General features: G+C 46.2%; 1 protein-coding gene across 2 annotated transcripts in view; it reads right to left on the reverse strand.

The window, feature by feature from the left end:
- Positions 1 to 26,521, reverse strand: part of TDRD7 (tudor domain containing 7) — a 121,429-nt gene extending 94,908 nt beyond the window's left edge. For both annotated transcript variants that reach the window (XM_073549740.1, XM_073549739.1), the window contains exons 1-2: positions 26,276 to 26,521; positions 6,061 to 6,278 (exon numbers count right to left, since the gene is read on the reverse strand). In XM_073549740.1, coding sequence (XP_073405841.1) covers positions 6,061 to 6,278; positions 26,276 to 26,336 — 279 coding nt within the window. In that variant the 5' untranslated portion in view covers positions 26,337 to 26,521. The remainder of the gene's footprint in view (positions 1 to 6,060; positions 6,279 to 26,275) is intronic.
- Between the last annotated feature and the right edge of the window lie 1,361 nt (positions 26,522 to 27,882).

Raw genomic sequence — 27,882 nt, forward strand, 5'->3', positions numbered from 1 at the left:
CCATGTCATAAAGCTCGAATCATCTCAGATTGGTTTCTTGAACATGACAATGAGTTCACTGTACTCAAATGGCCTCCTCAGTCACCAGATCTCAATCCAATAGAGCATCTTTGGGATGAGGTGGAACGGGAGATTCGCATCAGGGATGTGCAGCCGACAAATCTGCGCCAACTGTGTGATGCCATCATGTCAATATGGTCCAAAATCTCTGAGGAATGCTTCCAGCACCTTGTTGAATCTCTGCCACGAAGAATTGAGGCAGTTCTGAAGGCAAAAGGGGGTCCAACCCCTTACTAGCATGGTGTACCTAATAAAGTGGCCAGTGAGTGTATATATCTATCACTATGTAGTAAACTATGTAAGTGGCAAAAAACAGTTTTCAACAAAAACATACTAAACATTTGTGCAGTCTATGAATTTGTTCTAAGAAATAAAGTTGCCTCCATCAGACCCTCCATCATAGATGACCTAAAATCTTACCTAATAATTTTAAGGCCAGAGAAAAACCTCTCTACACTAACTTGGGTTGGAGGCAAAGCCGTAACCACATGGGCAACATCTCTGCAAACCCTGTCTTATGAGGAAAGGTTGCAGGATTTGTGAATGTTTAGTTTGCAAAAGAGAAGACAGAGAGGAGACTTAATAGCTGTCTACAAATATCTAAAGGGCTGTCACATTGTAGAAGGATCAACTTTATTCTCATTTGCACAAGGTAAGACTAGAAGCAATGGGATGAAACTGAATGGGAGGAGACACATTAGATATTAGGAAAAACTTTTTGACAGTTAGTGATCAATGAGTGGAACAGACTCCCATGAGAAGTGGCGACAGACATCTGACTGGGATGATTTAGCGAATCCTGCTTTGAGCAGGGGGTTGGACCAGATGGCCGAGGAGGTCCCTTCCAACTCTACAATTCTATGATTCTAACAATTTCCAAGTATAAAGGAATTGCCTCATGCAGAGTCAGTTTTGATGAACGGTTGAATTTTTCTTTCTTTGAGAGAAAGTGAAACATTTTGCTGAAATATGGTTAATCTGCTTGCTATAGGAGACGAAGTCAAATCTTTTTCCTTGCAGCAACGCTTTGCCTGCTCCATATCATCCAAATACTTGTCAAAGTCAAACTCCTCATCTGATGAGGATGAAGATATGGCAGCAGTAGCACTGTCAGGACCTAAGTCCTCTTGCGCCTGGCAGTCCTCCTGTAGGCCACTCATCCTAACTACTACCTCAGTCAGAGCTTCTTTTCCTTTAGTAAGCTGTTGATCATCAAGCAATATACGATGACTTGGGTCCACATAAACAGCTGCCAGAAAAATTTTATTTTCCAATAGCTGTGTCTCTATCCGTTTCATTGATGCAGAAATGCCATCTGCGATTAAATCTTTGAGACAGGCAAAATATCAAGTTCTTCCACTCCCTTATGAAAATGCCAGGAGTTAAATCCTCAGCTTGTAATTTTTTAGTCACGGTAAATAGGTGATTAAGCAATTCCTTCAATTCAGCCACCTGTGTCCATTGACCTTCATTTAGGGTTACCTGAGGATTCGCCATATCTATAAGAATCGGCTTTAGCCAAGATCAAAACTGGGGGGGGGGGGGGCAGAACCTCATACTGCACACCTCAGCTGCTGCAGAGCCTTATACTGCACACCCCTACACTTGAAAATAAAGCCTGCACCTTAAGATGTGGTGAATGCAGTCTAATTATTCCAACTATAAATTGATGTTGATGTGTTACTGAAGACGAGCAATGCCTGTCCTGGGCGTCCTTTTGGGCAGCTATGAGGTGTACCTGACTGGTGCTAAAAAAAAAAAAGGAGTGTTTGTCTGTGTGCTACCCGGCTTTCATTCTTTTTGGTACAGATAAGATATGGATAGACAGATATGAATAAATGGATAGATAGGGCAGATTTCTAATCTGCTTTTGCTATTGAAAACATTATCTATGAGCTCAAAAACCTTTCAGGTGATACGGTTTTTTAAAAAGCTGATCTGCTTTTGCAGCTGAAAAACGTATCCTCAAAAAACGCAGCAAAAACGCTGTGTGTGAATGTAGCCTTAGATGAGGAATAGAACAGCCATTTATAGGACATTTCATAACTTTCCCAAATTCCTATGAAAAAATATTCAGCACATTCTGCATTGAATAACTGTAACCAATTTATTATATATTTTAGGAGTCGGACCATTTTATACCGACTCCACCAAAATGAGCTCAGACTCCACAGCCCTGGTAGACCTTACAGTTTTCACTAGTTTGTCTACCTCTTCTAGGGGAAAACAGTGACGCCCCCCCCGTTTCCTCATCTGAGGAGCCGGATTCCGAGGTTTTAGAGGTGATTTCTCCCAACGTCAAAGAATCCGACTGGGAGGTCGCTATCATATCTTTCTTTTTTGTTTTGTCCCTGTGCTTAAGGGATATAAGGGCACTCTGAACCTCCGATTTGATCGCGGCTCTTAGGTCAGAGGCGAAATCCAGGGTTTCCTGACAGAGGACTTCTTTCGTACAAGATTCACAGAGTTTTTTCTCCCAAGATATAGTTAGGGGTCTAGTACAAGTGGGACATTCCCTGTTCTTTTTCCCCTTCTTCTTTCCCTAATAAGGGAAAGGAATTCTATTACAATGGTGAACATTCACGAAGATCACTCACCCAAAAGTACACGGCTGCAGGTACCGATTCGGGAGACGGAGTCAAGTCCTGTACAGGTTGCTCTCCCGGTGGCGATTTGCTCCTTGCAGCTGACGTGCTGCGCTGCGTGGAGTGACTGCTGGAACGGCCAATGCTTCTGTTCCATTCTTTTTGGCGATGATGGTGGTGCTGCTGCTGCTTAAGCTGTTGCCTGGCTTGCTGCTCCTGTTGCTGGTCGCTATCCCCCATTGCTCAGGACGCTTCCAGCCAGGAGTGTTTCCAGCGCCACCATTTTAAATTTCCCGGCGTATGGCTCCCATCCTGCACCGCGTCTGCCGGGAAGAGCTCTCCTGCGCATGCGCCGGTTCCCGGAAGCCGGTTTCAATTTCCGGGGCAGCGGCCATTTTGGGACACCTCTGTACCATGGGGCTGCCCGCAAATTTTCCGGGTCCCCACGAGCCCCGACCTCCTTTCCAGAGCGGCGGCTCTGACTTCTCCCCCCGCTCACCTGGCAGCCCGCATCGGCCCCAGAGGTGGCGGCTTCGGGCACCGCACCCGCCGTGACAGGGGCCTCCCCGCTGCCGTCCTTCAGACAGGTCGGCCCCGGATCTGGACTCCCACACAGGTACCGCCGTCCTGTGGGTCACCCGTCAGGGACAGGAACCCAACTGAAGGCGGAGGAGAGGTACAGCCCTTTTTATCTGTAGGTTCCTGTCCCTGAAGGGCGGATCCCCTATCTCCGTGGTGCTGTCATGGGTGAGAGAGAAACCAAGATAGAGCATTTTGGTAAAGCATATCATTCAACCGTTTACTGAAAACAGAATGAGGCCTACAAAGAAAATACAGTACCTACAGTCAAGTATGGTGGGGGTTCCAAGATGTTTTTGAGTTGTTTTGCAGCTTCTGGCACTGGGTGTCTTGAGTGCATGCAAGGCATCATGAAGTCTGAAGATTAACAAAGAATTTTGGGTCGCAATGCAGTGCTCAGTGTCAGAAAGCTGGGTTTGAGTCTGAGATTTTGGGTCTTACAACAGGAGAATAACCACAAACATACTTGAGAATTCTGGAGTGGCCAGCAATGAGTCTGGTTCTAAATCCCATTGAACACTTGTGAAGAGATCTTAATTACTGTTGGGAGAAGGCACCCACCCTTGAAATAGAGGCCTGGAGCAGTTTGCGAAAGAAGAGAGTGGTCCAAAATTCCACTTGAGATGTAAGAAGCGATTGATTTTAGGTTATTTATTCCAAAGGGTGTGCCACCAAACATGTCCAGTCGATTTTGGGGTTGTGTGAAATTATGTCCAATTTGTATTTTTTCTATTTTTTTCTTTTGCTCCAATACACACAAAGAAAATAAACGTCTGTATAACAAAATGTGTAATTGTAATTATTTTCTGGGAGAAACATTTCATTTCTGGAACAATTTCAAGGGTGCCAACACTTTTGGACAAGACTGTACCTAGTCAGCTATGTGGTTTTAGAATTAAAGGGAACCTGTCAACAGAATCGTGCATAGTAACCTACACATTGTCAGGTCGGCGCCGTTATACCAAATAAAAAGATACCTTGGTTGATGAAATCCGTCTTGTTGTTATTCCTTACTCTTTATTTTCAGTTTTGTGTTAATGAGATTCTCGTGCCCTAAGGCGGGGTTGGTGCATGTGGTGCTCTGATTAGATATTCATAATACAGACTGCTGACAGATCACTGATCCCTCACTGACATGCCCCCTAGTTTGCATAATGAATATACTATGTGTGTAATGTCACTTAATCAAAATGGTGGCACCTGCGCAGTCTATCTTATCGGTTAGTGCCTATTATCTTCCAGTGTTTCAAAGAAAAAAAAAACAAACATCGATATGGTGCTGTCGGGAGCGCCTGCGCAGTAATATCTATCGCGTTCCGCTAGATGCTTCTGCGTAAGCGTTGCCACCGGCTCCTTGATGCTACAGCCAAAAAAATGTACACAACAAAATGGCGCCGGCAGCGGGGCTTGCGCAGTAGCATGTTTCGGTATTATGGGGTTATGACCTTATTACGGATTAGCGAAGTGTTATTCACACCTCACTAGGGGATTACCATACCTCTGCTAATTTGCATTTTTGGGCTTCTTGAACTTATTTGCACTGGCAATTTATATACTATTCCTCCCTGCTGTCTGTAGTGCTGCAGCCACTGAGCTCAGCAACTCTGCCACTATAGAGACGGCACAAGCTGCTGAGCTCCCTGATTAGTTATGACATCACCTGTTTAGCCAAACAATCAGAATGGTGTGGCATCGGAGACCACGCCAGACCCAGGGAAGGTAAGAAAAGTCCCACAACACCGTTCTTCAGCTTTTCCTGAGCACACAGTGTGGGGATGCGATTCCTTTGTAATATATCGTATTTTTCGGACTATAAGACGCACTTTTTTTTCCCAAAAAATTTTTTGGGGGAAAGGGGGGTGCATCTCATAGTCGGAGTGTACGGTACTTACACTTAGCGGGGGTGACAGCAGGAGTCAGGTGATTCTTCTGGTGGTTCTACTCAGACGCTTCAGGGCAATGATTGTGCGGCGGTGACGGTGCTCGGTGGTGCAGTGAGGCACTGGCGACGTTTTCTGAAAGCTTGGAGCCCCGCAATTCTATTGCCTCGATGCTGTAGCCTCCTGGAAAATGGATGCCAGAGGCGGCACACGCACAGATTGAGATCTCGTCTTCCAAGATCTCAGGATGAGATCTCGTTGCAAAGATCTCAATCTGCGCAAGCGCTGCCTCCGGCGGCGGCCATAGCGTAGAGGCAATAGAAGTGTGGGGGCACTGGGCTTTCAAAAAATGTCGCCAGAGCCCCCGACACCATCGCCCTGCAGCGTCGGACATCAGAAAATGTCACTGGAGCCCCCCACACCATCATTCCGCAGCGTCAACATCAGAAAAATGTTGTTGGAGCCCCCCACACCACCGAGCACCACCGCACGGGTGCGAAAACACCCTACAGCATTGGACCAGCAGAAGAATCGCCTGACTCCTGCTGCTACCAGAGCTGTCGATCCCCCCGGGTAAAATGAATTCAGGACTGTAATATGGACCCCCATTTAAGCATTAATTTATTTCCCCCATTTTCCATCTGAAAACTTGGAGTCGATCTTATAGTCCCAAAAACACGCTACCAAAACAAGGCTCTATACACTTTTATTGAGAAATGGATGTTCACTCAACACCTAAACCCTTGTGTGAGCTAATAAGTCTATTTTCAGGTCATGCGAGCCAGAAAACCATAGAAAACAGATCATCAAGCATTTTGATATACTTGCACTAAATTGAAAAAAAAAAATTAGGAGGGTTCACAAGAAAAAAAAACAAAAACTGATTTCGATTTTTTTTTTATTACTCACCCTGCATGAGATGCAGTGTAAAATAGCACAATAATAATAAATATTACCTCGCCAACTCTCCCGATATCCATCCTTACTACAGTTGGAATACTTTTCAGGTATGTATCAAGTGCATAAAAACCCATTTCCTTGAAAGGAATCCATTCACCAGTAAGAGCTTTATATTCGCTTTGTAAACGATGCAAGGCTACACCATGTTTGTTGGACTGCAGGACGGCCCGCAGCATCTTGGCAACAAGCTCTTTCTCAGACTCAAACATTTTTGCTAAAGATAAAAACAATGGAAAACAAAAATAGTAAGATAAGCAGCCCAGTCCACAAATACAGGAACAAGTTTCAATAATTCACTACAGCTTTGTACCTAGAGCACCTGTGTAGACCTGCATTTAATTTTTTTTTTAAATAATGGTTTCTTAGAACTTTAACCCCTTCACCCCCAAGCCTGTTTTCACCTTCATGATCAGGCCAAATTTTACAATTCTGACCACTGTCACTTTATAAGGGAATAACACTAAAAATACTTCAACTGATGATCCCACAGATTCTGAGATTGTACTTCATGATAGTGGTAAAATTTCTTCGATAAGTCTGGTGTTTATATTTATGGAAGGGGGACAAAGAAAAAAATTTAGCAAACATTTTGACATTTTCACACTTAACTATTATGTCCTTAAATTAGAGCGTTATGTCACACAAAATAGTTAATAACTAACATTTCCCACATGTCTACATCAGCACAATTTTAGGGACCATATCACATTTGAAGTGACTTTGGAGGGGTAAATATATGACAGAAGATACTGAAAAGTGACACCATTCTAAAAAACTGCACCCCTCAAGGTGCTGAAAGCCACATTCAAGAACATAAAAAAGAGAACATTTAACTTTTTTCCCCCCGCAACAAAATTTAGACCAATTTTTTTATTTTTCGCAAGTGTAACAGGGGAAAATGGACCCCAAAATTTGTTGTGCAACTTCGCAGATACCCAATATGCGGAGGAAAACTACTGTTTTAGCGCACAGCAGGGCTTGAAAGGGGAGAAGCTCCATTTGACTGTTTGTATGCAAAAATTTGCCAGAATAATTACCAAACGTCGCGTTTGGAAAGCCCCTGATGTGCCTAGACCTTGGAAACCCCCCACATCTGACCCCACTTTGAAAACTAGACCCCTCAAGGAATGTACAGTGGGGAAAAAAGTTTTTAGTCAGCTGCCAACTGTGCAAGTTCTCCCACTTAAAAAGTGGAGAGAGGCCTGTAATTGACATCATAGGTAGACCACAAGTATGAGAGTCAAAATGAGAAAACAAATCCAGAAGATCACCTTGTCTGATTTGGCAAGATTTATTTTTCAAATTATGGCAGAAAATAAGTATTTGGTCACCTAAAAACATGCAAGATTTCTGGCTCTCACAGACCTATAACTTCTTCAAGAGGCTCCTCTGTCCTCCACTCATTACCTGTAGTAATGGCACCTGTTTGAACTTGTTATCAGTATAAAAGACACCTGTCCACAACCTGAAACAGTCACGGTCCAAACTCCACTATGGTGAAGACCAAAGAACTGTCGAAGGACACCAGAAACAAAATTGTAGCCCTGCACCAGGTTGGGAAGACTGAATCTGCAATAGGCAAGCAGCTTGGTGTGATGAAATCAACTGTGCGAGCAATAATTAGAAAATGGAAGACATACAAGACTACTGATAATCTCCCTCGAACTGGGGCTCCACGCAAGATCTCACCCCGTGGGGTCAAAATGATCACAAGAACGGTGGGCAAAAATCCCAGAACCACACGGTGAATGACCTGCATAGAGCTGGGACCACCGTAACAAAGGCTACCATCAGTAACGCACTAAGCCATGAGGGACTTAGGGTCCCGTTACATTTAGAGATGCACCAGCGATCCCGACAACGATACAACCTGGCCAGGATCGCTGGTGCATCGCTAAATGGTCTCTAGTGAGCTGCCAAACAAGCAGATCTCACCAGCGACGCAGCAGCGATAAGCGATCCGTCGGAGGTCGCTCTTACCTGTCACACCGCAGTGATGATGACGACTTCCGCTTGCGTCCATGCGTCGCTAGTCGGGGCCAGCGGGACGCCAACGAGGAGAAAATGGCCCAGGACATTCGAGCGCAATCAGCGATATCCAGCGGGGGGGCCGGTCGCAGGTACGTGTCACACAAAGCAAGATTGCTAGCGATATCACTGTTGCTTCACAAAATCGGTGACGTTTTAGCGATATTGCTAGCGATGTCGCTATGTGTAAAAGGCCCTTAATTCTGCAGTGCCAGACGTGTCATCTGCTTAAGCCAGTACATGTCCAAGTCGGTCTGAAGTTTGCTAGAGAGCATTTGGATTATCCAGAAAAGTATTGTGAGAATGTCATATGGTCTGATGAAACCAAAGTAGAACTGTTTGGAAGAGACAAAACTTGTTGTGTTTGGAGGAGACAGAATGCTGAGTTGCATCCAAAGAACACCATACCTAACTATGAGGCATGGGGTGGCAACATCATGCTTTTGGGCTGTTTCTCTGCAAAGGGACCAGGATGGCTGATCCATGTACATGAAAGAATGAATGGAGCCATGTATCACGAGATTTTGAATGCAAACCTCCTTCCATCAGCAAGGGCACTGAGTATGAAACGTGGATGAGTGTTTCAGCATGATAATGATCCCAAGCACATCGCCAGGGCAACAAAGGAGTGGCTTTGTAAGAAGCATGTGAAGGTCCTGGAGTGGACTAGCCAGTCTCCAGATCTCAACCCCATTGAAAACCTTTGGAGAGATTTGGAAGTCCGTATTGCCCAGCGACAGGCCCAAAACATCACTGCTCTAGAGATCTGCATGGAGGAATGGGCCAACATGCCACCAACAGCGTGTGCCAAAACTTACAGAAAACGTTTGACCTCTGTCATTGCCAACAAAGGATATATAACAAAATATTGAGATGAACTTTTGTTAATGACCAAATACTTATTTTCCACCATAATTTGCAAAATAAAAGGTGCCAATCAGATAAGGTGATTTTCTGGATATGTTTTCTCATTTTGACTCTCATAGCTGTGGTCTACCAATTATGTCAATTACAGGCCTGTCTCATCTCTTTACGTGGGTGCACTTGCACAATTGGTGGCTGACTAAATACTTTTTTCCCCCACTGTATCTAGATATGTGATGAGCACCTTGAACCTCCATGTGCTTCACTGAATTTACAGAGGTGTATATAGTGTTTTTTTTTTTTTTTTTACAGCTCTACATTTTTTCCACAAAATGTTAGTTTAGCCACATTTTTTTTTATGTTCACAAGGGTAACAGGAGAAAATTGACCCCAAAATTTGTTGTGCAATTTCTTCTGAGTACACAGATACCCCATATATGGGGGAAAACTACTGTTTGGGAACACGGCAGGTATCAGAAAGGAAGGAGTGACAAATTGGAAAAACTGACACCTGATGAAGACTGTCACCGTCGAAACGCGTTGCAGGCTAAAGAAAAACAAACCTTGTCCTGGTGTTCCTAGCACTCTGCTGACCGTATATTTTGTCTACTTCACTTATCCTCTGTTGGAGGCATACGGCTCGAGCTGAGGTGGATCTCCTTTCTACATTCAATCCTAATAGACCGCTCGCCTAGCGCTCCCCAGTTACCCCAACCTTATTGACTTTTAAATTGGAACACAGACTTTGATGGAATGGCCTGTGGGTGTCAAGTCCCATTTTGAGAGCCTCTGATGTGCCTTAACAGTGGAAAACCCCCAAAAGGGTGCTTCACAGAAATTTTACATAGTTTTTGTGAAAATGAAAAAAAAAAAAAAAAAAAAAAAAAAAAATGTTTTTCCCCAGAAAAATGCTGTTTTCGCGAAATCCCGCGATATTCAAGATGGCGTCGCCGCAGGAACATGTCGCCGGCGTGGATGCCGTCGGGATCCAAAATGGCGTCGGCGAAATCTCGCGAGTACAAGCACAGTAGGTGGGATTTATAGAAATCTCATGCCCGCTGTGCTTTTTTTTTTAACGCTGCGTAAACTGACCTGCGGTGAGGGTTTCCAAGCCACCGCATGTCAATTTCTGTAGAGGAGACTGCATACTTTCCCCGAATAGACTGACATTAAATCCACATAGTTCTAAGACAAGTGTGTATGTAGAACGAGGCAGTCCAAAAAGCTGCTATTCCTGATCATGGGCATGTACCCAAAATGTTTTTTCACCCCCCCCCCAAAAAAAAAAAAGCAAACACTCCATTTTAAGAATAAAACTATTAGTGATGAGCTAGTATGCTCATTAATTACTTGTCAGTTTTCCCGAGCATGCTTGGGTGGTTTCCCGAGTAGTTTGGGCTTGCTCGGAGATTTAGTTTGTGTCACCGCAGCTGCATAATTTGTGGCTGCTAGACAGCCTGAATACAGTACATGTGGGGATTTTCCTAACAAACAGGCAATCCCCACATGTAAATCATGCAGCTGCGGCGACACAAAAACTAAATCTCCGAGCACACCGAAAGTACTGTAGATAAAGCACACATGTAATCCACACCCCCAAAAAATACTTAAAGTGAACCTGTCATCCGGTTAAGCAGATTTCAGTTCTGCACACCGCCTTTCAGTGGTGATATACTGTATTTTTCAGACTATATGACACTTTTTCCCAAAAAAATTTGGGAGGAAAATGGGGGGGGTTGCGTCTTATAGTCCGAACGCAGGCTTACCGGGGGGTTGCGGAAGGTGTAGCAGCAGAATCGGCAGAGATGTGGCTCAGTGTCAGCATTGCGGAGTGCACCCGAGTAGGGTCCCTTCCTCAGGATGCCGCCGGGAGAAATGTGGCGACGCCGTGGCCCGGTGTCCACGACGATCAGAGCCGAGTGCATCACTGGTTTCCCTGCGGCGCGGCCATGTTCTTGAAGCAGAGTGCATCACTGGTTTCTCGGCGGCCATCTTCCTGAGGCTGCGTGTGCGCAGATTGAGATCTCTGCGGCCCTCGGCTTCAGGAAAATGGACGATCTCGGCGGCCATTTTCCTGAAGCTGAGGGCCGCCGAGATCTCAATCTGCGCACATGCAGCCTCAGGAAGATGGCCGCTGAGAAACCAGTGATGCACTCGGCTCTGCTCGTCATGGACACCGGGACACAGCGTCGCCACATTTCTGCTGCCGCCATCCTGAGGAAGGGACCCTGCTCTATGCTCTGCCTCACCGCCGACACAGGACCCACAGCATCGCACCCCAGGCTGGAGCATTGCCTCACTTCTGCTGCCGCCGGCTTCCTGAGGAAGGGACCATCCCTCCTGTGACCCCGCTCTACCACCACCGGCCCTTAGGCAAGATACCTTAAACTGGGACAATAAGACAAACCCCCCATCTTATAAAAATCTTTTTTCTGCTAATTACCACCCCAAAATTTGGGGTGCGTCTTATGGTCCGATGAGTCATAGTCTGAAAAATATGGTACATTCTATAATGCTGTATATCTGCCCCAACCAGACCTGTAAGAGAGGAAAAAACTTATTATACTCACCTGCGATCCGATCCAAGGGGTGGTGCTAGTCTCGGTCCTGCACCTCCCATCTTCTTGCAATGCTGCCCTCCTTCTTGGTTCGTGTGGATGACGTGTCTCTGCGTCATCCACAGTCTCCTCAGCATCGCACTCCTGCGCAGACGTACTTATCTGGCATGTTGAGGGCAGAGCAAAGTGCTGCAGTGTGCAGGCGCTGGACCTCTGACGTTTTCTGGCGACTGTGCACTGCAGTACTTTGTTTTGCCCTCAACAGGGCAGACAAGAACGCCTGCGCAGGAGCAGCATCGCAAGAAGAAGAGAGGTGCCAGACCAAGAAGAACGACGCCACTCGGATTGGCCCGCCTTGCAGGAGAGTGTAATAAAAGTTGTTTTTTTTTTTCTCTTCCAGGTCGTGTTGGGGGCTTATATACAGCATTACTGAATGCTGTATATCAGCCCTGAAAGGCGGTGGCCACATCTCATATCGCCCAAACCTGGCGACAGGTTTCCTTTAAGAAAGCTGTGAAAACGCTGAAAAATTAGCGTTCTGAAAGCCGACAGTTACTGCCAAGAGAGCAGGATTTGGCTAAAGAAAAAAAAAGTATCAAAAGCACTGTGTGAACATAGCCTTGTTTTAAGCATCTTGATGCATTCGTTTACCACAAGTCATTTTTTAGTTCCTTTTCTGTTACAGGGATCAACATTCGATACACCTTCACGAACCATGCTCACCTGAAGGAGCCCTTAAATGAGTTCAGGGGACTGGAGAGAAGCACTGGAGACTGAGCCACCAGGGAGCGGCACTGACTGATTTTACAAGAACATTTGCACATCCGATGGCAGCACCCCCGCTTTGATGTGGGCTCCGGCGGTGAGCCAACCTCAAAGCCAGGACATCTCAGCTTTTTTGAACAGCTGACATGTGCCTGCAATAGCCGCTGGTGGAATCGCGATACACCCATGGCTATTAGGCTAGTTTCACACTAGCGCTTTTGAGCGCAGCGACGGCCTGCGCACGGCCGCCGCTAAGCCCCGCCCCCTGCCGCGCCTCAGCCGGTAGCTCCGCCTACCGGCGCATGACGCTGCATGCGTCCTGCATCTCCTAGCTTTATCAATGGGGGCGCAGGCCGTGCGCAGTATGCGTTTCGCGGCGCATGCGTCCTTTTGACGGTGCGCCGACCTGCGCCAAATGCAACCTGCTGCAGTTTGGTTGCGCTCGGTGCACTGTCAAAAAGGCGCATGCGCCGCCAAACGCATACTGCGCACGGCCTGCGCCCCCAGTGACAAAGATAGGGGACGCAGGACGCATGCAGCGTCATGCGCCGGTAGGCGGAGCTACCGGCGGAGGCGCGGCAGGGGGCGGGGCTTAGCGGCGGCAGTGCGCAGGCCGTCGCTGCGCTCAAAAGCGCTAGTGTGAAACTAGCCTTAACTAGTTAAATGCTGCTGTCAAACTCTGACAGCAGCATTTAACAAGCGCTCCGGGCCAGCCGGCCGGAAATGTGCTCATCGGTGACCCCCGTCACGTGATCAGGGGTCATCGGTTCGTCGGCATGACAACCAGGTCTCCTTGAGACCTCTATGGTTGTTGATACCGGATTGCTGTTAGTGCCTCCCTGTGGTCGGCACTCAAAGCAATGCAGTAAATCTGCTACATAGAGGCGATCTGGGCATCGCCTTTATGTAGCAGAGGCGATTTGAGTTGTGGCAGCTTCTAGCCTCCCATGCCACAAGTTAACAAAAAAAAAAACACGGATTACTTACCGGTAATACTCTTTTGTAGAGTCCACGACAGCACCCACTGAGAGATGGGATCCGCCCCTAGGAACAGGAAACCTACAGAGAGATAAATGGGGCGGGCTCCCTCAGTTTGTATTACAGAGAACAACGGAGGAACCGCCATACACGTTTTAGTCAATTTGTTTAGACGATTCATTTATCCTTATACATATATACTTCTATGTTTGCTAAAGTTATCAACATCTTAAATCCTAATTTTAATCTCCACCACCAAGGAGAACCATTTGTGAAAATTTTATGGGCGGGAAGTGAGCGGGTGCTGTCGTGGACTCTACCAAAGAGTATTACCGGTAAGTAATCCGGTTTTTCCTCTTCACCACGACAGCACCCACTGAGAGATTTTCAGAGATAATCACCTGGGAGGGCACACTGTGTTAAGGACAGATCTACCAAAAGTCAGATCCTCGGTAGAGGATAAATCTAGTCTATAGTGACTATAAAAGGTAGACTGAGAAGACCAGGTTGCAGCCTTACATATTTGCTCAATTGGGACGTTCGCCCCCTCCGCCCAGGAGAATGACATGGCTCTAGTAGAGTGCGCCTTAATACCCTGTGGAGGGTCCTCTCCTTTTGCCGAATATGCCATTGTGATCGCATCTCTGATCCACCTGCACAGCGTGCCTGTCGTAACTCTAGCCCCTTTCTTGTTACCCTGGAAGGAGACACAAAGAGACCTACTCTGCCTCCAGGGACTGGTCCTATCTAAATAGGCTAGCACAGCTCTTCTTACGTCTAAAGTGTGATATTTAACCTCGTCCTGTGTTGTTGGGTTCTCATAGAAAGAATGTAGGCAGATCTCCTGAGACCTATGAAACTTAGTAGCCCGTTTGGGAAGGTAGGACGGGTCCGTTTTCAATACCAGTCTGTCCCGTGTTACTGACAGGAACGGGGGGGGGGTCTACTAACAGGGCATGAAGATCACTTACTCTTCTAGCTGATACTAAGGCTACTAGCATAGCAGTTTTTAAAGAGAGGCATTTCATTGATGCTGAACTTATGGGTTCAAAAGGGGCCTGAGTAAAGGCATCCAAAACAAGACTAAGGTTCCATGCTGGTAGATGAGGAATATGAACTGGCTTTGTCCGCTGACAAGCTGAAATAAACCGGGTCACCCACCTATTACCTGCCACGTTGTGGATAAACAAGGCTCCAGGGGCCGATACACGGACCTTTAGAGTATTTACCGAGAGCCTCAATTCTCGGCCCTTCTGAAGGAATTCTAGAATGGCTGTAATGGGCACTTCACCGGACAGTTTTACTGGGTGAAAGGCCAGGAATTTCCTCCACACCTTAGTGGATATTCTTGTTGTAGATTCCTTCCTACTTTGCAGAAGGGTACTAATCAGGTTTTTTGAGAAGCCTCTCTGCTTCAATAGTTCCCTTTCAAATTCCAGGCCGCTAGGTGCAGGGCTTTGACCTGTGGATGGTAGCAGGGTCCCTGTGAGAGAAGGTCCTGGTGTAGCGCCAGAATCCATGGGTCGGTTATTGACATGGCTCTCAGCCATGAAAACCACGGCCTCTTGGGCCAAAACGGGGCTATCAAGATGATGACCCTCGCCTTTTCTTGTCTTATTTTCCTGACCACTGTTGGTAACAGAACCATTGGAGGGAATGCATAGGCTTGCCGGAATGTCCATGATGCTTGGAGGGCATCTAGTATGTCTGGGTTGTCTGCTCTGTAGAGAGAAGCAAACTTTTTTACACGCCTGTTGGCTCTGGTCGCGAACAGGTCTATTTCTGGTCTGCCCCATTTTGCCGCTATCATCTCAAAGATGTGCCGGCTGAGGACCCACTCGCCTTGATATAAGGTTTGGCGGCTGAGGTAGTCTGCTCGAGAATTGTCCACTCCTCTTATGTGGAGTGCAGATAAGGAGTGAAGATGCACTTCGGCTATCTCCAAGATCTTTTCCGCGATAGACATCAATGGTCCTGATCGCGTACCTCCTTGCCGGTTTATATTTGCCACTGCGGTGGTATTGTCTGACTGGATCCTCACATGGGTTCCTCTTAGCTGCGGGAGAAATTGAGATAAATTGCTGTTAGTTCCTTCATATTAGAGGAGCTTTCTGCTTCATGCTCCAGCTACTGGCCCTGCACCATCTCTTCCTCCAGGTGGGCCCCCCACCCTGAGGGGCTAGCATCCGTGGTGAGTACCATAGAGGGAGTAACCCACCATTGAACTCCTTTTGACAAATTGGTAGGATCCAACCACCAACCTAGGGAGTTAATAACTTCGGGCGATAGGGACATCTTCCCTTACAACCGCCCCCGCAGTCTGTCTCCTGTAAAATAGCCCACTGCAATTTTCTGGAGTGGAATTGGGCCCATTGCACCTCTGGAATGCATGATATTAGGGACCCTAGCAAGGACATACCCTGTCTCAATGATATTACGGGTTTTCCAGTAATGTTCCGTATTTTACTAACGATGGCCTGCGCCTTAGCATCTGGTAGAAAGCATTTCTGACTTACGGAGTCTACTTGAAGGCCTAGGAACTTCTGACAGGTTACCGGTTTCAGCCTGGACTTCTCCCAGTTGATTAGCCAGCCTAATGTCTGTAGGGATGAGACAATATCAGCTATTCTTCTTTCACATTGGGAAACAGATTTCCCTACTATGAGCAGGTCGTCCAAGTAGGGGACCACTAGGGTGTCATTCAGCCTTATATATGACATGAACTCTAGCATCAATTTGGTAAACACCCGAGGAGCCATAGATAGTCCGAACGGCATTGCCGTAAACTGGAAATGTTGAATCCGACCCTTGAACCAGACTGCTACCCGCAGGAACTTCTGGTGCCCTTGGTATATAGGGAGATGGTAATAGGCATCCTTTAGGTCCAAGACTGCCATATAGCACCTAGGGAACAAGAGTTATATTGCTGAATTTATTGACTCCATTTTAAACGGCCTCAGCTTCAAGGATGTATTAAGCTTTTTGAAATTTATTATAGTCCTAAAAGAGCCATCTGGTTTAGGGACTAAAAATAGGGGAGAATAAAAGCCCCTTCCCTTTTCGTCCCCCGGGACCTCTATCAGAACACGCTTAGTTAACAGTGCTGCAATCTCCATCTCCACTGCTTCCTGCTTTGTTTGGGACTTCATAGAAGTCAATAGGAAGGAGTTCGGTGGATGCCGAACAAATTCTAGTTTTAGGTCCGATGAGATGATATCAATAGCCCAGGGGTTGGATGTAATTTTTCCCCATTGGTGGCTGAATTTCAATAGCCTGCAACCTACCGGTGTACTGGTGGTAGCGGAATCTGTCTCCTCTGAAGGGACGTTTCCCAAATAGGCTGCCCCTCTGTTTGGGATCCTTATTTCCCCAGCGGTCCTGAGGTTTGAAATCTTCTTTTTCCCAAATGGAGGCTTTCTTAAGGCCCTCCTGTTAAAGGGAATATACGGGTTAGGAAAACCTTTCTTTCTCTCCCCCGCTTTTGTTAGGATCTCATCCAGCTTCGTGCCAAATAGGTACTTACCATGGCAGGGTATAGCACAAAGTTTAGTCTTTGTCTGTGTATCTCCTCTCCATCCGTTAAACCATAAGGCCCGCCGGCCCGAATTGGTTAGCCCTGCTGCTCTAGCAGATAGTCGGAGAGAGTCCGCTGAGGAGTCGGACAGGAAAGCCGCTGCTCCTTTAATCAGGGGAATAGAGGAAAGGAGCTTGTTTCTAGATACTCCGCTTTTAATTTTCCCCTCCAGGTCATCCAGCCATACCAACATTGACCTTGCTGTGCACGTGGCTGCTATTGCGGGCTTAACCCCTTCACTACCAAGGGTGGTTTGCACGTTAACTCCCGGGCCAATTTTTACAATTCTGACCACTGTCCCTTTATGAGGTCATAACTCTGGAACGCTTTCATGGATCCCGGTGATTCTGACATTGTTTTCTCGTGACATATTGTACTTCATGGTAGTGGTAAAATTGCATTCAAATAACTTGCGTTTATTTGTGAAAAAAATGGAAATTTGGCGAAAATTTTGAAAATTTCGCAATTTTCCAACTTTGAATTTTTATGCCCTTAAATCACAGCGATATGGCACACAAAAAACTTAATACATAACATTTCCCACATGTTTACATCAGCACAATTTTGGATCCAAAATTTTTTTTTGTTAGGAAGTTATAAGGGTTAAAAATTGACCAGCGATTTCTCATTTTTGCAACACCATTTTATTTTTAGGGACCACTTCACATTTGAAGCCACTTTGAGGGGTCTATATGATAGAAAATACCCAAAAGTGACACCATTCTAAAAACTGCACCCCTTAAGGTGCTTAAAACCACATTCAAGAAGTTTATTAACCCTTTAGGTGCGTCACAGGAATTTTTTGAATATTAAAAAAAAAAAATGAACATTTAACTTTTTTTCACAAAAAAAATACTTCAGGTTCAATTTTCTTTATTTTACCAAGGGTAACAGGAGAAATTGGACTGCAAAAGTTATTGTGCAATTTGTCCTGAGTACGCTGATACCTGATATGTGGGGGGGAACCACTGTTTCGGCGCATGGCAGACCTCAGTAGGGAAGGAGCGCTGTTTGACTTTTTCAATGCAAAATTGGCTGGAATTCAGATCGGACGCCATGTCGCGTTTGGAGAGCCCCTGATGTACCTAAACAGTGGAAACCCCCCAAGTGACCCCATTTTGGAAACTAGACCCCCCAAGGAACTTATCTAGATATGTGGTGAGAACTTTGAACCCACAAGGGCTTCACAGAAGTTTATAACGTACAGCGGTACAATTAAAAAATCATATTTTTTCCACAAAAATGATCTTTTCACCCCCAATTTTTATTTTTCCAAGGGTAACAGGACCCTAAAAGTTATTGTGCAATTTGTCTTGAGTACGCTGATACCCCATATGTGGGTGTAAATGACTATTTGGGCGCATAGCAGAGCTCGGAAGGGAAGCAGCGCCATTTGACGTTTTTGGCTAGAATTGAGATCGGACACCATGTCGCGATTGGAAAACCCCTGATGTACCAAAACAGTGGAAACCCCCCACAAATGACACCATTTTGGAATCTAGACCCCCCAAGGAACTTATCTAGATGTGTGGTGAGAACTTTGAACCCCCAAGGGCTTCACAGAAGTTTATAACGTACAGCAGTACAATTAAAAAATCATATTTTTTCCACAAAAATGATCTTTTCACCCTCAATTCTTATTTTTCCAAAAGTAACAGGACCCTAAAAGATATTGTGCAATTTATCCTGAGTACGCTGATACCCCACATGTGGGTGTAAACCACTATTTGGGCGCATGGCAGAGCTCGGAAGGGAAGCAGCGCCATTTGACGTTTTTGGCTGGAATTGAGATCGGACACCATGTCGCGTTAGGAAAGCCCCTGATGTACCAAAACAGTAGAAACCCCCCACAAATGACACCATTTTGGAAACTAGACCCCCCAAGGAACTTATCTAGATGTGTGGTGAGCACTTTGAATCCCCCAGTGCTTCACTGAAGTTTATAACGTCCGGGCGTGAAAATAAAAAAAATCGTATTTTTTCCACAAACATCATCTTTTAGTCCCCATTTTTTTATTTTCCCAAGGGTAACAGGAGAAATTGGACCCCAAAAGTTGTTGTCCAATTTGTCCTGAGTACGCTGATACCTCATATGTGGGAGAAAACTACTGTATGGGCACACGTCGGGGCTCGGAAGGGAAGTAGTGATGTTTTGGAATGCAGACTTTGATGGATTGGTATGCGGGTGTCATGTGCGTTTGGAGAGCCCCTGATGTACCTAAACTATTGAAACACCCCACAAGTGACCCCATTTTGTAAACTAGACCCCCCACGGAGCTTATCTAGATGTGTGGAGAGCACTTTGAACCCCCAAGTGCTTCACAGAAGTTTATAACGCCTGGGCGTGAAAATAAAAAAAACATTTTTTTCCGCAAAATTATATTTTTGCCCCCAATTTTTTATTTTCTTAAGGGTAACAGGAGAAATTGGACCCCAAAAGTTGTTTTGTAATTTGTCCCGAGTAGGCTGATACCCTACATGTGGGGGTAAAACACTGTTTGGGCACATGGCAGAGCTTGGAAGGGAAGGCGCACCATTTGACTTTTTCAACGCAGAATTGGCTGGAATTGAGATCAGACGCCATGTTGCCTTTGGAGAGCACCTGATGTGCCCAAACAGTGGAAACCCCCAATTATAACTCCAACCCTAACCTCAACACACCCCTAACCCTAATCTGAGCCCTAGCCCTAACCCTAGCCCTAGCGGGAAAATGGAAATAAATACATTTTTTTTAATTTTATTATTTTTCCCTAAGGGGGTGATAACGGGGGGTTTGATTTACGATTTATGGCGGTTTTTATGTTTGGTGGCTGTCGCACACTAAAAGACGCTTTTTATTGTAAAAATAGTTTTTGCATCACCACATATTGTGAGCTATAATTTTTCCGTATTTTGACCCACCGAGTCATGTGAGGTCTTATTTTTTGCGGGACGAGTTGACGTTTTTATTGGTACCATTTTCAGGCACGTGACATTTTTTGATCGCTTTTTATTCCGATTTTTGGGGCGCAGAATGAACAAAAACCAGCGTTTCATGAATTTCTTTTGGGGGGGTGCGTTTACACCGTTTCGCGTGCGGTAAAATTGATAACGCGTTTTTATTCTTCGGGTCAGTACGGTTACAGCGATACCTCATTTAGGTCGTTTTTTTATGTTTTGTCGGTTTTTTGCAATGAAAACAATTTTATATAAAAAATAATTATTTTTGTATCGCTTTATTCTGCGAGCTATAACTTATTTTTTTGCGGATGATGCTGTGTGGCAGCTCGTTTTTTGCGGGACAAGATGATGTTTTCAGCGGTAGCATGCATATTTATATGCGTCTTTTTGATCGCGCGTTATTGCACTTTTTGTTCGGTGGTATGATAATAAATCATTATTTTTTGCTTCGTTTTTTATTTTTATTTTTTAAGGGGTTCGCTAAAGGGGTTAACTAATGGGACAGTTTTATAGGGCAGGTCATTACGGACGCGGCGATACCAAATATGTGTACTTTTATTGTTTTGGTTTTTTTTTAATTTGAAAAAATGGATTTATTGGGGAATATTTTTTTTTTTTTTTTACTAATTTATTTAGCGATTTTTTTTAAATTATTTTTAACACTTTTTTTTTTTTTTTTTTTTACTTTATTACCTTGTCCCAGGTGGGACATCACTGTCCTGTGACAGATCGCTGATCTGTCACATCACAGATCACTGTGACAGATCAGCGATCTGACACAGGCACTGCTGAAGGCTTCCTCATGCCTGCGCTTTGCAGGCACTGAGGAAGCCAGCTTCCTCAGGCCCCCGAAGGCCCCCGTCGCCATCTTGGATTCGGGGGCCTGGAGGAAAGGAGCCCCCCGCAGCAGCGCTGCACATTGCGCTGCTGTGGGGGGCTCAGGGAAGCACGGAGGGAGCCCCCTCCCTGCCGATGCTTCCCTTTAACCCCCGGTACACCGCGATCGCGTTTGATCGCGGTGTGCAAGGGGTTAACGTGTCGGGGGCGGTCCGTGACCGCCCCTGACACATTGTGCCGGGTGTCAGCTATGATAATTAGCTGACACTCGGCCGCGATCAGCGGCGCTCACCACGTGGGCGCCGCTGATCGCGATGACGTAATATTCCGTCCATGGTAATTAGGTCCATGGTCACATGGACGGAATATTACGTCAATTGTAGGTAAGGGGTTAAAAGCTGCCGTGCATGCCTCCCAGGATCGTTTAAGAAAGGTATCTGTCTTACGATCTAATGAGTCAGCCAACGACCCTGAATCCTCCACCGGCAGGGAGGATCTACGAGAGGTAGAGGCCACTGCCGCATCTACTTTGGGGGCTCTCGACCAAGATGTTAACTCCTCGTCGTCAAATGGATATTTGCGTTTTGAAGTTAAGGGGAGTAAGGTTCTCTGACCCAGTTTCTCCCACTCCCTCCTTACCAGCTCCTTAATAGCTGGGACTACTGGGAAAGCACGGATCTTCCTCTGGGAAATTCCTGCTAACATCATGTCTTGCAGAGTTTTGGGGTCCTTAGTCACGGGTAGCCCCATGGTATTTCGGACAGACTTAACCAAGTTATTAACACTGTCCGTAGGGAAACAAGTCTGTTCCTCTTCATCTGAGGAAAAGTATTCCTGGGATCTATCTGAGTCTAGTTCCCCAGTTTCTGACGGCGATCCCGACGCCAGTGAAGCTACTCCTCTCGGTGAAACTATTCCTTTGACAGAGGAGTGACCCCCCCCCAGACTACTGGAGCTGCCCAAGGCCCGTAGCTCCTCTCTGATTATCACTCGGATATCCTCTTTTCTCCCTGAGGATTCCTCTTGTAAGGTCTTTTCAATACAAGACTGGCATAATCTCTTAGGATGGCCATCTGGAAGGGGCTCAGAACATAAGGCACACTCTCTATTTTTCACTCACCCGTGAATCTCGTCAGCAAATTACTGGCTGCGGGGTTCCCGACTCAGGCTGAGGCGAGGGAAGGCTTTTTCTCCTTCCGTTTTTTCTCCGCAGGCTCATTTTGCCTGGAATGACCACTGGACTCTCTTCTGGAGCTGCTGCTCCTTCTTGTGGCACCGCTCTTTCTGCTGCCCTGTGGGGACTCGTCTGGCTGGCTCAGTTGGAGCAAAACCGGGTCGTTTGTGGATGACATAGCTGCGCACCGCTGTAGCATTACCGGTGTCGCCTCTCTTTCTCCCCTTTTCTTTTTTCGGCCATTTTTTTGTTTTTTTCCAGCTCTGCCTCCGCATGCGCGGCTCCTGCTCCCGCGATACCGCTCTTATTTGCGTCCTCTGACCCAGGAAGCTGTTGCAGAACTTCCGGGTCGCCTCAGCCTGGGAGCGCCGGCTACCTGCCTGACCTGTCGCCCCATCGCTGCCTCTTAGACCGCTGGACATCTCCTGCTACCAGGTATCTTTCTCAGCGCTGCCCCACACCTCATAATCTGCGAGCTCAGGTTTTCATGGTTTACCTGGCCTCGCTGTATCGGGGGGGGGGGGGGTCATCCCTGGTGCCGCGCTCCTATCCCTTTTGTGGGGACGGGGGGGGGGGGGGGGGGGGAACCCTGCCCCATAAAGTGAGCCTCGGTACTCCACACCACGGCCTCACCTGCATTACCAGCCGGGGGGGGGGGGGGGGGGGGTCTTCTCTCCACCCGACACTGCATCCAGTCCAGGGGCCCCTTCTGCTCATATCATGCATGCATGCGGGCGGCTACCAGACCAGGCATCCTCTTCTGCGGGTTCCTTCTAGGAACAGGAAACCAAACTGAGGGAGCGAGGGGGACCGCCCCATTTATCTCTCTGTAGGTTTCCTGTTCCTAGGGGCGGATCCCCTCCCTCAGTGGGTGCTGTCGTGGCGAAGAGGAAAAGAAAAAAAGTTTTTAAAAATATGAAATAAAAAAAAAATAAATTTTTTTTTATATATATATATATATATATATATATATATATATATATATATATATATATATATATATATATATATAAAAGTTAATCACCCCCAGTCAAAAAAAAAAAAAAAAATCAGACATATTTGGTATCGCCGTGTTCAGAATCGTCCGATCAATAAAAAAAAGGATTAACCTGATCGCTAAACAGCGTAGCGAGAAAAAAAATCAAAACACCAGAATTACTTTTTTTGGTCAATGCAACAACGGGCGATCAAATCAAAAGAATGTATCTGCACAAAAATGGTATCATTAAAATAGTCAGCCCGGCACGCAAAAAATAAGCCCTCACCCGACCCAAGATCACGTAAAATGGAGACGCTACGGGTATCGGAAAAAGACGCAATTTTTATTTTTTATTTTAGCAAACTTTGGAATTTTTTTTCACCACTTAGAGAAAAAAGAACCTAGACATGTTTGAGGTCTATGAACTCGTAATGGAGAATCAAAACGGCAAGTCAGTTTTAGCATTTAGTGAACCTAGCAAAAAAGCCAAACAAAAAACATGTGAGATTGCACTTTGTTTTGAAATTTGACTGCACTTGAATTTTTTTTCCCATTTTCTGTTATATGACAGGGTAAAACCAATGGTGTCACTCAAAAATGCAACTCGTCCAACAAAAAATAAGCCCTCACATGGCCATATTGACAGAAAAATAAAAAGAAGTTATGGCTCTGGGAAGAAGGGGAGGGAAAAACAAACGCAAAACCGAAAAAAAGCTCCGATCATTAAGGGGATAAGTTAAAACCAGGGAGGGAAAAAAAAACAAAACAATTTAAGTTAAAGGTTTCAGCAGCCTGAAGAACCTCTGGTTAAAGGAGGTTGTTAGGCCTTAAGCCCCCGTCACACAGATCGCTGCTGAGTCACAAGTTTTGTGATGCAACAGTGATCTCACCAGCAAGATCGCTGTGACAGCTGTCAGCGACCGGCCCCCCTGCCGGGTATCGCTGATCGCTGTTGAAATGTCTGGACATTTTTGGGGTCGCTGGTCAGCACGCATCGCTGCATGTGACAGGCGGGAGACCAGCGAGCAGGAGCTGGTAACTATGTTACACATCAGGTTTCTAAGGGGGCGCGCTGTGCCTAGATACCCGATGTGTACCTTAGCTACCAGCGCACGGGTAACTAAGCGACGCGCGCCCTTGTTACCTGCGTGTCGCTGGTGAAACTGCCTGTTTGACAGCTCACCAGCGATCCTGACAAGGTGATATCGTTGTCGGGATCGCAGGCGAGTCGCTATGTGTGACGGGGCCCTTATACTGATCGCCTATCCTTAGGATAGCTGATCAATATCAGATCAGTGGGAGGCTGATACTCCGAATGTAAACAGTGACCAGAACAGCACAGCTCTGCTTTGTGTGTAGTAGCGGTTGCTGAGAACTGCAGCGCATAGTCTATTCAAATGCACAGGATCTGACCTGCAGTTCCCAGCAGCAGCCGCTACACAGGACTGTGCTGTTTGGACTCTTCACAGTCCACATCTGGACGCCATGTGGGAGTGTCTGTGCCGAAGCCCATAGGAATAATGGGTGGGTGTGGAGAGGAAAATAAATAAGCTGGACCCATCTGTCGCTGTTAGTTTGATCATAGTGAGTTATATTTTGTATGCAATCCCTTCTCATGGCCTCCGTCAGGCGCAATAGATCTGACAGGCACACAGTAATTAGTTTCACTTCTCTCTCCTTGCCCACTTATCAGAAAACCCCACCCCTCCTAGTTATCTCCTGACTCTACAGGCTCTGTGAAACCTGATATCACAGTGACTCAGCAGACCTTCTAGTGAGCAGATATCAACACTTTGGCTTCTCAGGCACATTGCGCCTGATTTCAACACAAATTGAAAGGTTAGTATTTTCTTTTTTTATTCATCACGATTGTGTATTTAGCTTGTTTTATGAAGGATTAATGTTAAGTTAGTGTACATAAGTACTGTTTTCTTATACAAAAGGAGGGTGGCTTCTAAGGCACATTGCGCCCTAACACATACTCTTTCTCTTTTGCTTCAGATTTTCTGCTGCAATGGCCAGAAAACAGTATGATTCATCTAAACCCCTTCATTTAGAAGAAATGAAGATTTTTTTGTTAGAAGATGATGAGGAAGAACCAGCAGTAACTGAGGATTTAGAGGAATCTAGTGACATTTCATCTGAAGATGAGGTAGCAGAATGTAACACTGATTCTGGAACAGAGCAGGATGGTGATGACACTGATACAGAGGAAACAGACACAGATCTAGCTTATTATTTGGGCAAAGATAAAAATACAAAGGACGTCCCAAGGACGTTCCAGAACAAACACCGACTCTACCACCTTCTAAAAGACGCAGTTGTACTACCTGCTCATTTGTATCTGGTTTCAGAAGGTTTTCTAAATATGACTGCAAAATATGTAAAGAATCAATCTGCCTTTCCCATGCAACTTTTGTCTGCCAGCCTTGCTTTTCTAAGTGTACCTGTGCTGCTTCTGCTGCAATTGAAACCACTGAAGATGAGTAGAAAATAATTAAGTAACATCTAAGTGCAATATCCTTTAAGTTTTTTTCCATAATTTTATATTTAAGTAAAGATAACTGGAGCCTATTTGGCGGTACAACCGAAAAGTGGTACTTTTAGTTTTAATAAGTTTATGGTTAATAAATGTATTTTTTTGCATCTGATTTGGTGTAATCTCTTTTAATACATTCCTATGAAGGTCACTGACTACTTCTATAGTCCTGAAATTGAAATATGTAGCTACTATAGGTGGTTTTCTGACCTGTGCTTGTCAGGCACATTGCGCATGAACTGAGGAGAATCTATATTGCGCCTGACGGAGGGTTAAAAGGGCAACAGCTTGTGGCTTGGGTGTCACATCAGTGCAGCAGGCAATCAAAGGACACTGATCAGCTGCTGCGGGCACATTTTGTCTAAACAGAAAGCTCAGACATGAGGTGTGAAATTTATTTTTTCACTTTGCTAAACCAATGAATCAGGGGTAGTGATGAGCGAGCCCGCTCGGGTGTTATCCGAGTATCTTGGGTGTACTCGAATAATATGGTCGAGTCCCCGCAGCTGCAGGTCTCTCGACTGTTCGATAGCCACAACACATGCGAGGGATCGCCTACAACACAAAGTGCTGCCACAAACTACGCAATGCGTCGCCATACAAGTGGACATGATCCAATGATCGCGCCATCTTACCAACACTTGTTAGGCCATCACTGGGGCCTTTCTATAGCTACACCCTGGTACACACACCATTCTCTGCCCCTAGTAGGGTGGCTATGGCGGAGCCAATCTGTCCCATACCTGCTGAGCTAGAGGTGTATAGCACAATCTGCTAATGGCCGTCACTTACTGAGCCCATATTATCAGGTAGGCTGAGAAGTGAGATTAGGCTGCAGAGCTGCCCTGATAATCCCGTAGTCCCCGACAGACTATCCGGATTATAGGGTGCCCCTAGGTGACAGCAGAGCAGGCCTGGGGGCTACACATAGCACCGCACCCTCCTCGGTTACCCCGCGGCTCACACACTACATACCGTTGGGTCCGGTGGCCGGGCCCCGCTGCTGCAGATGAAGCGGCGACGAGACGGCAGACATGCAGTACCGCAGGCTTCCTGGAGTCGCACCACCCCTCCCTAGCAGTTTCGTTTCCAGCTACTGCGCGAATTCCCTTCACTTTCGTCTTCCAGGTCTCCCTTCCTAGTCCTCGACAAACGGCCGCCCACTGCCCGCCTCCAACACGTGTGCCCGTCACCCGGCCAGTACTGTGGACGCTGCTGCTCACAGACAGAGTGCGTGGGGCTGAAGAGGGAGTAATGATGGGCGGTCTAGTCACGTCTGTCACTGCGAGCAGTCATGCTGTGAAGTATCAGGTACAGTGTGTCCCCAACAATGTTAGGTGGCCCTCAGAGCACCAGGTGGCCCTAACATTATCAGGTGGCCCTAGCATAAATTATAAAGGTACTGTCACACTTAAGGCCCCTTTACATTTAGCGATGCACCAGCGATATGACGCGGTCAGGATCGCTGGTGCATCGCTAAGTGGTCGCTAGTGAGCTGCCACACAGGCAGATCTCACCAGCGACATCGCAGGGGTCGCTACTTACCTGTCACACCAGGCGATCCTGACGTCCTCCCACTCGCGTCCACGCTCGTCGCTCGTCTCTCCACAGGAAGCCCAGCAGGAAGCTGACGACGAGAAACAGTCCAGGACGTTCTCACACGATCAGCGATAACCAGCGGGGGAGCCGGTCGTAGGTAAGTATCACACACAGCGATATCGCTAGCAATATCACTATAACGTCACAAGTTATAGCGATATTGCTAGCGATATCGCTTAGTGTGACAGGCCCTTAAGATGGCCCTCAGAGCACCAGGTGGTCCTGAACACGTCTAGTCAGAAATTCACTAGCTGGCCCTAATGAAGGCCAGGGTGAAACATAAGTGTGTATACATAAAATGTAGTGGGTTTTTGAGGACTCTCAATTATGAGTGGTTAGGGGACACATTCAGTATGTGATCAGTCTTGTCAGTTCTTTACCTCAGTATCTGTAAGCCAAAACCATCAGTGGGTGATAATACAGAAGTGGTGATGTGTATTATACTTTTCCTCTGAATGTTCCTCTCCTGGTTTTGGTTTACACATACTGAGGTAAAATACCATCTGAAAGTGTGAATGTGGCCTTATTGCAAGGTGTTGCATAGTAACATGGCCTCATAAGCGAACAAACATGGTGGGACACAGACCTTTAGTAGGCCCCAACTGCCAAAGCTACCCAGGCCATCAGCACCCCACAATGGGAAGTAACCCCAACTCCCATTCCTTTGGTTAAAGGGAATCTGTCACCCTTTTTTTGGCCTTTCAGCTGCTGGCATAGACAGCCGGGGCTTATCTACAGTATTCTGTAATGCTGTAAATAAGCCTCCGATGTAACCTGAAAGATAAAAAAAACACATTATATTATACTCACCGAGGTGGGTGGTCCGGTCCGATGGGTGTTGCGGTCCGGCGCCTCCCATCTTCATGCAATGACGTCCTCTCCTCCTGTCCTGTAATCCTCCGTCAGGGGCAATATAAATTCTCCTCAGTTCATGCACAATGTGCCCGACAAGCACAGGTCAGAAAACCACCTATAGTAGCTAC

The sequence above is a fragment of the Dendrobates tinctorius genome, unplaced genomic scaffold (genome assembly GCF_039654945.1).
Source record: "Dendrobates tinctorius isolate UK_male_01 unplaced genomic scaffold, ASM3965494v1 ptg000160l, whole genome shotgun sequence".
NCBI lineage: Eukaryota > Metazoa > Chordata > Amphibia > Anura > Dendrobatidae > Dendrobates > Dendrobates tinctorius.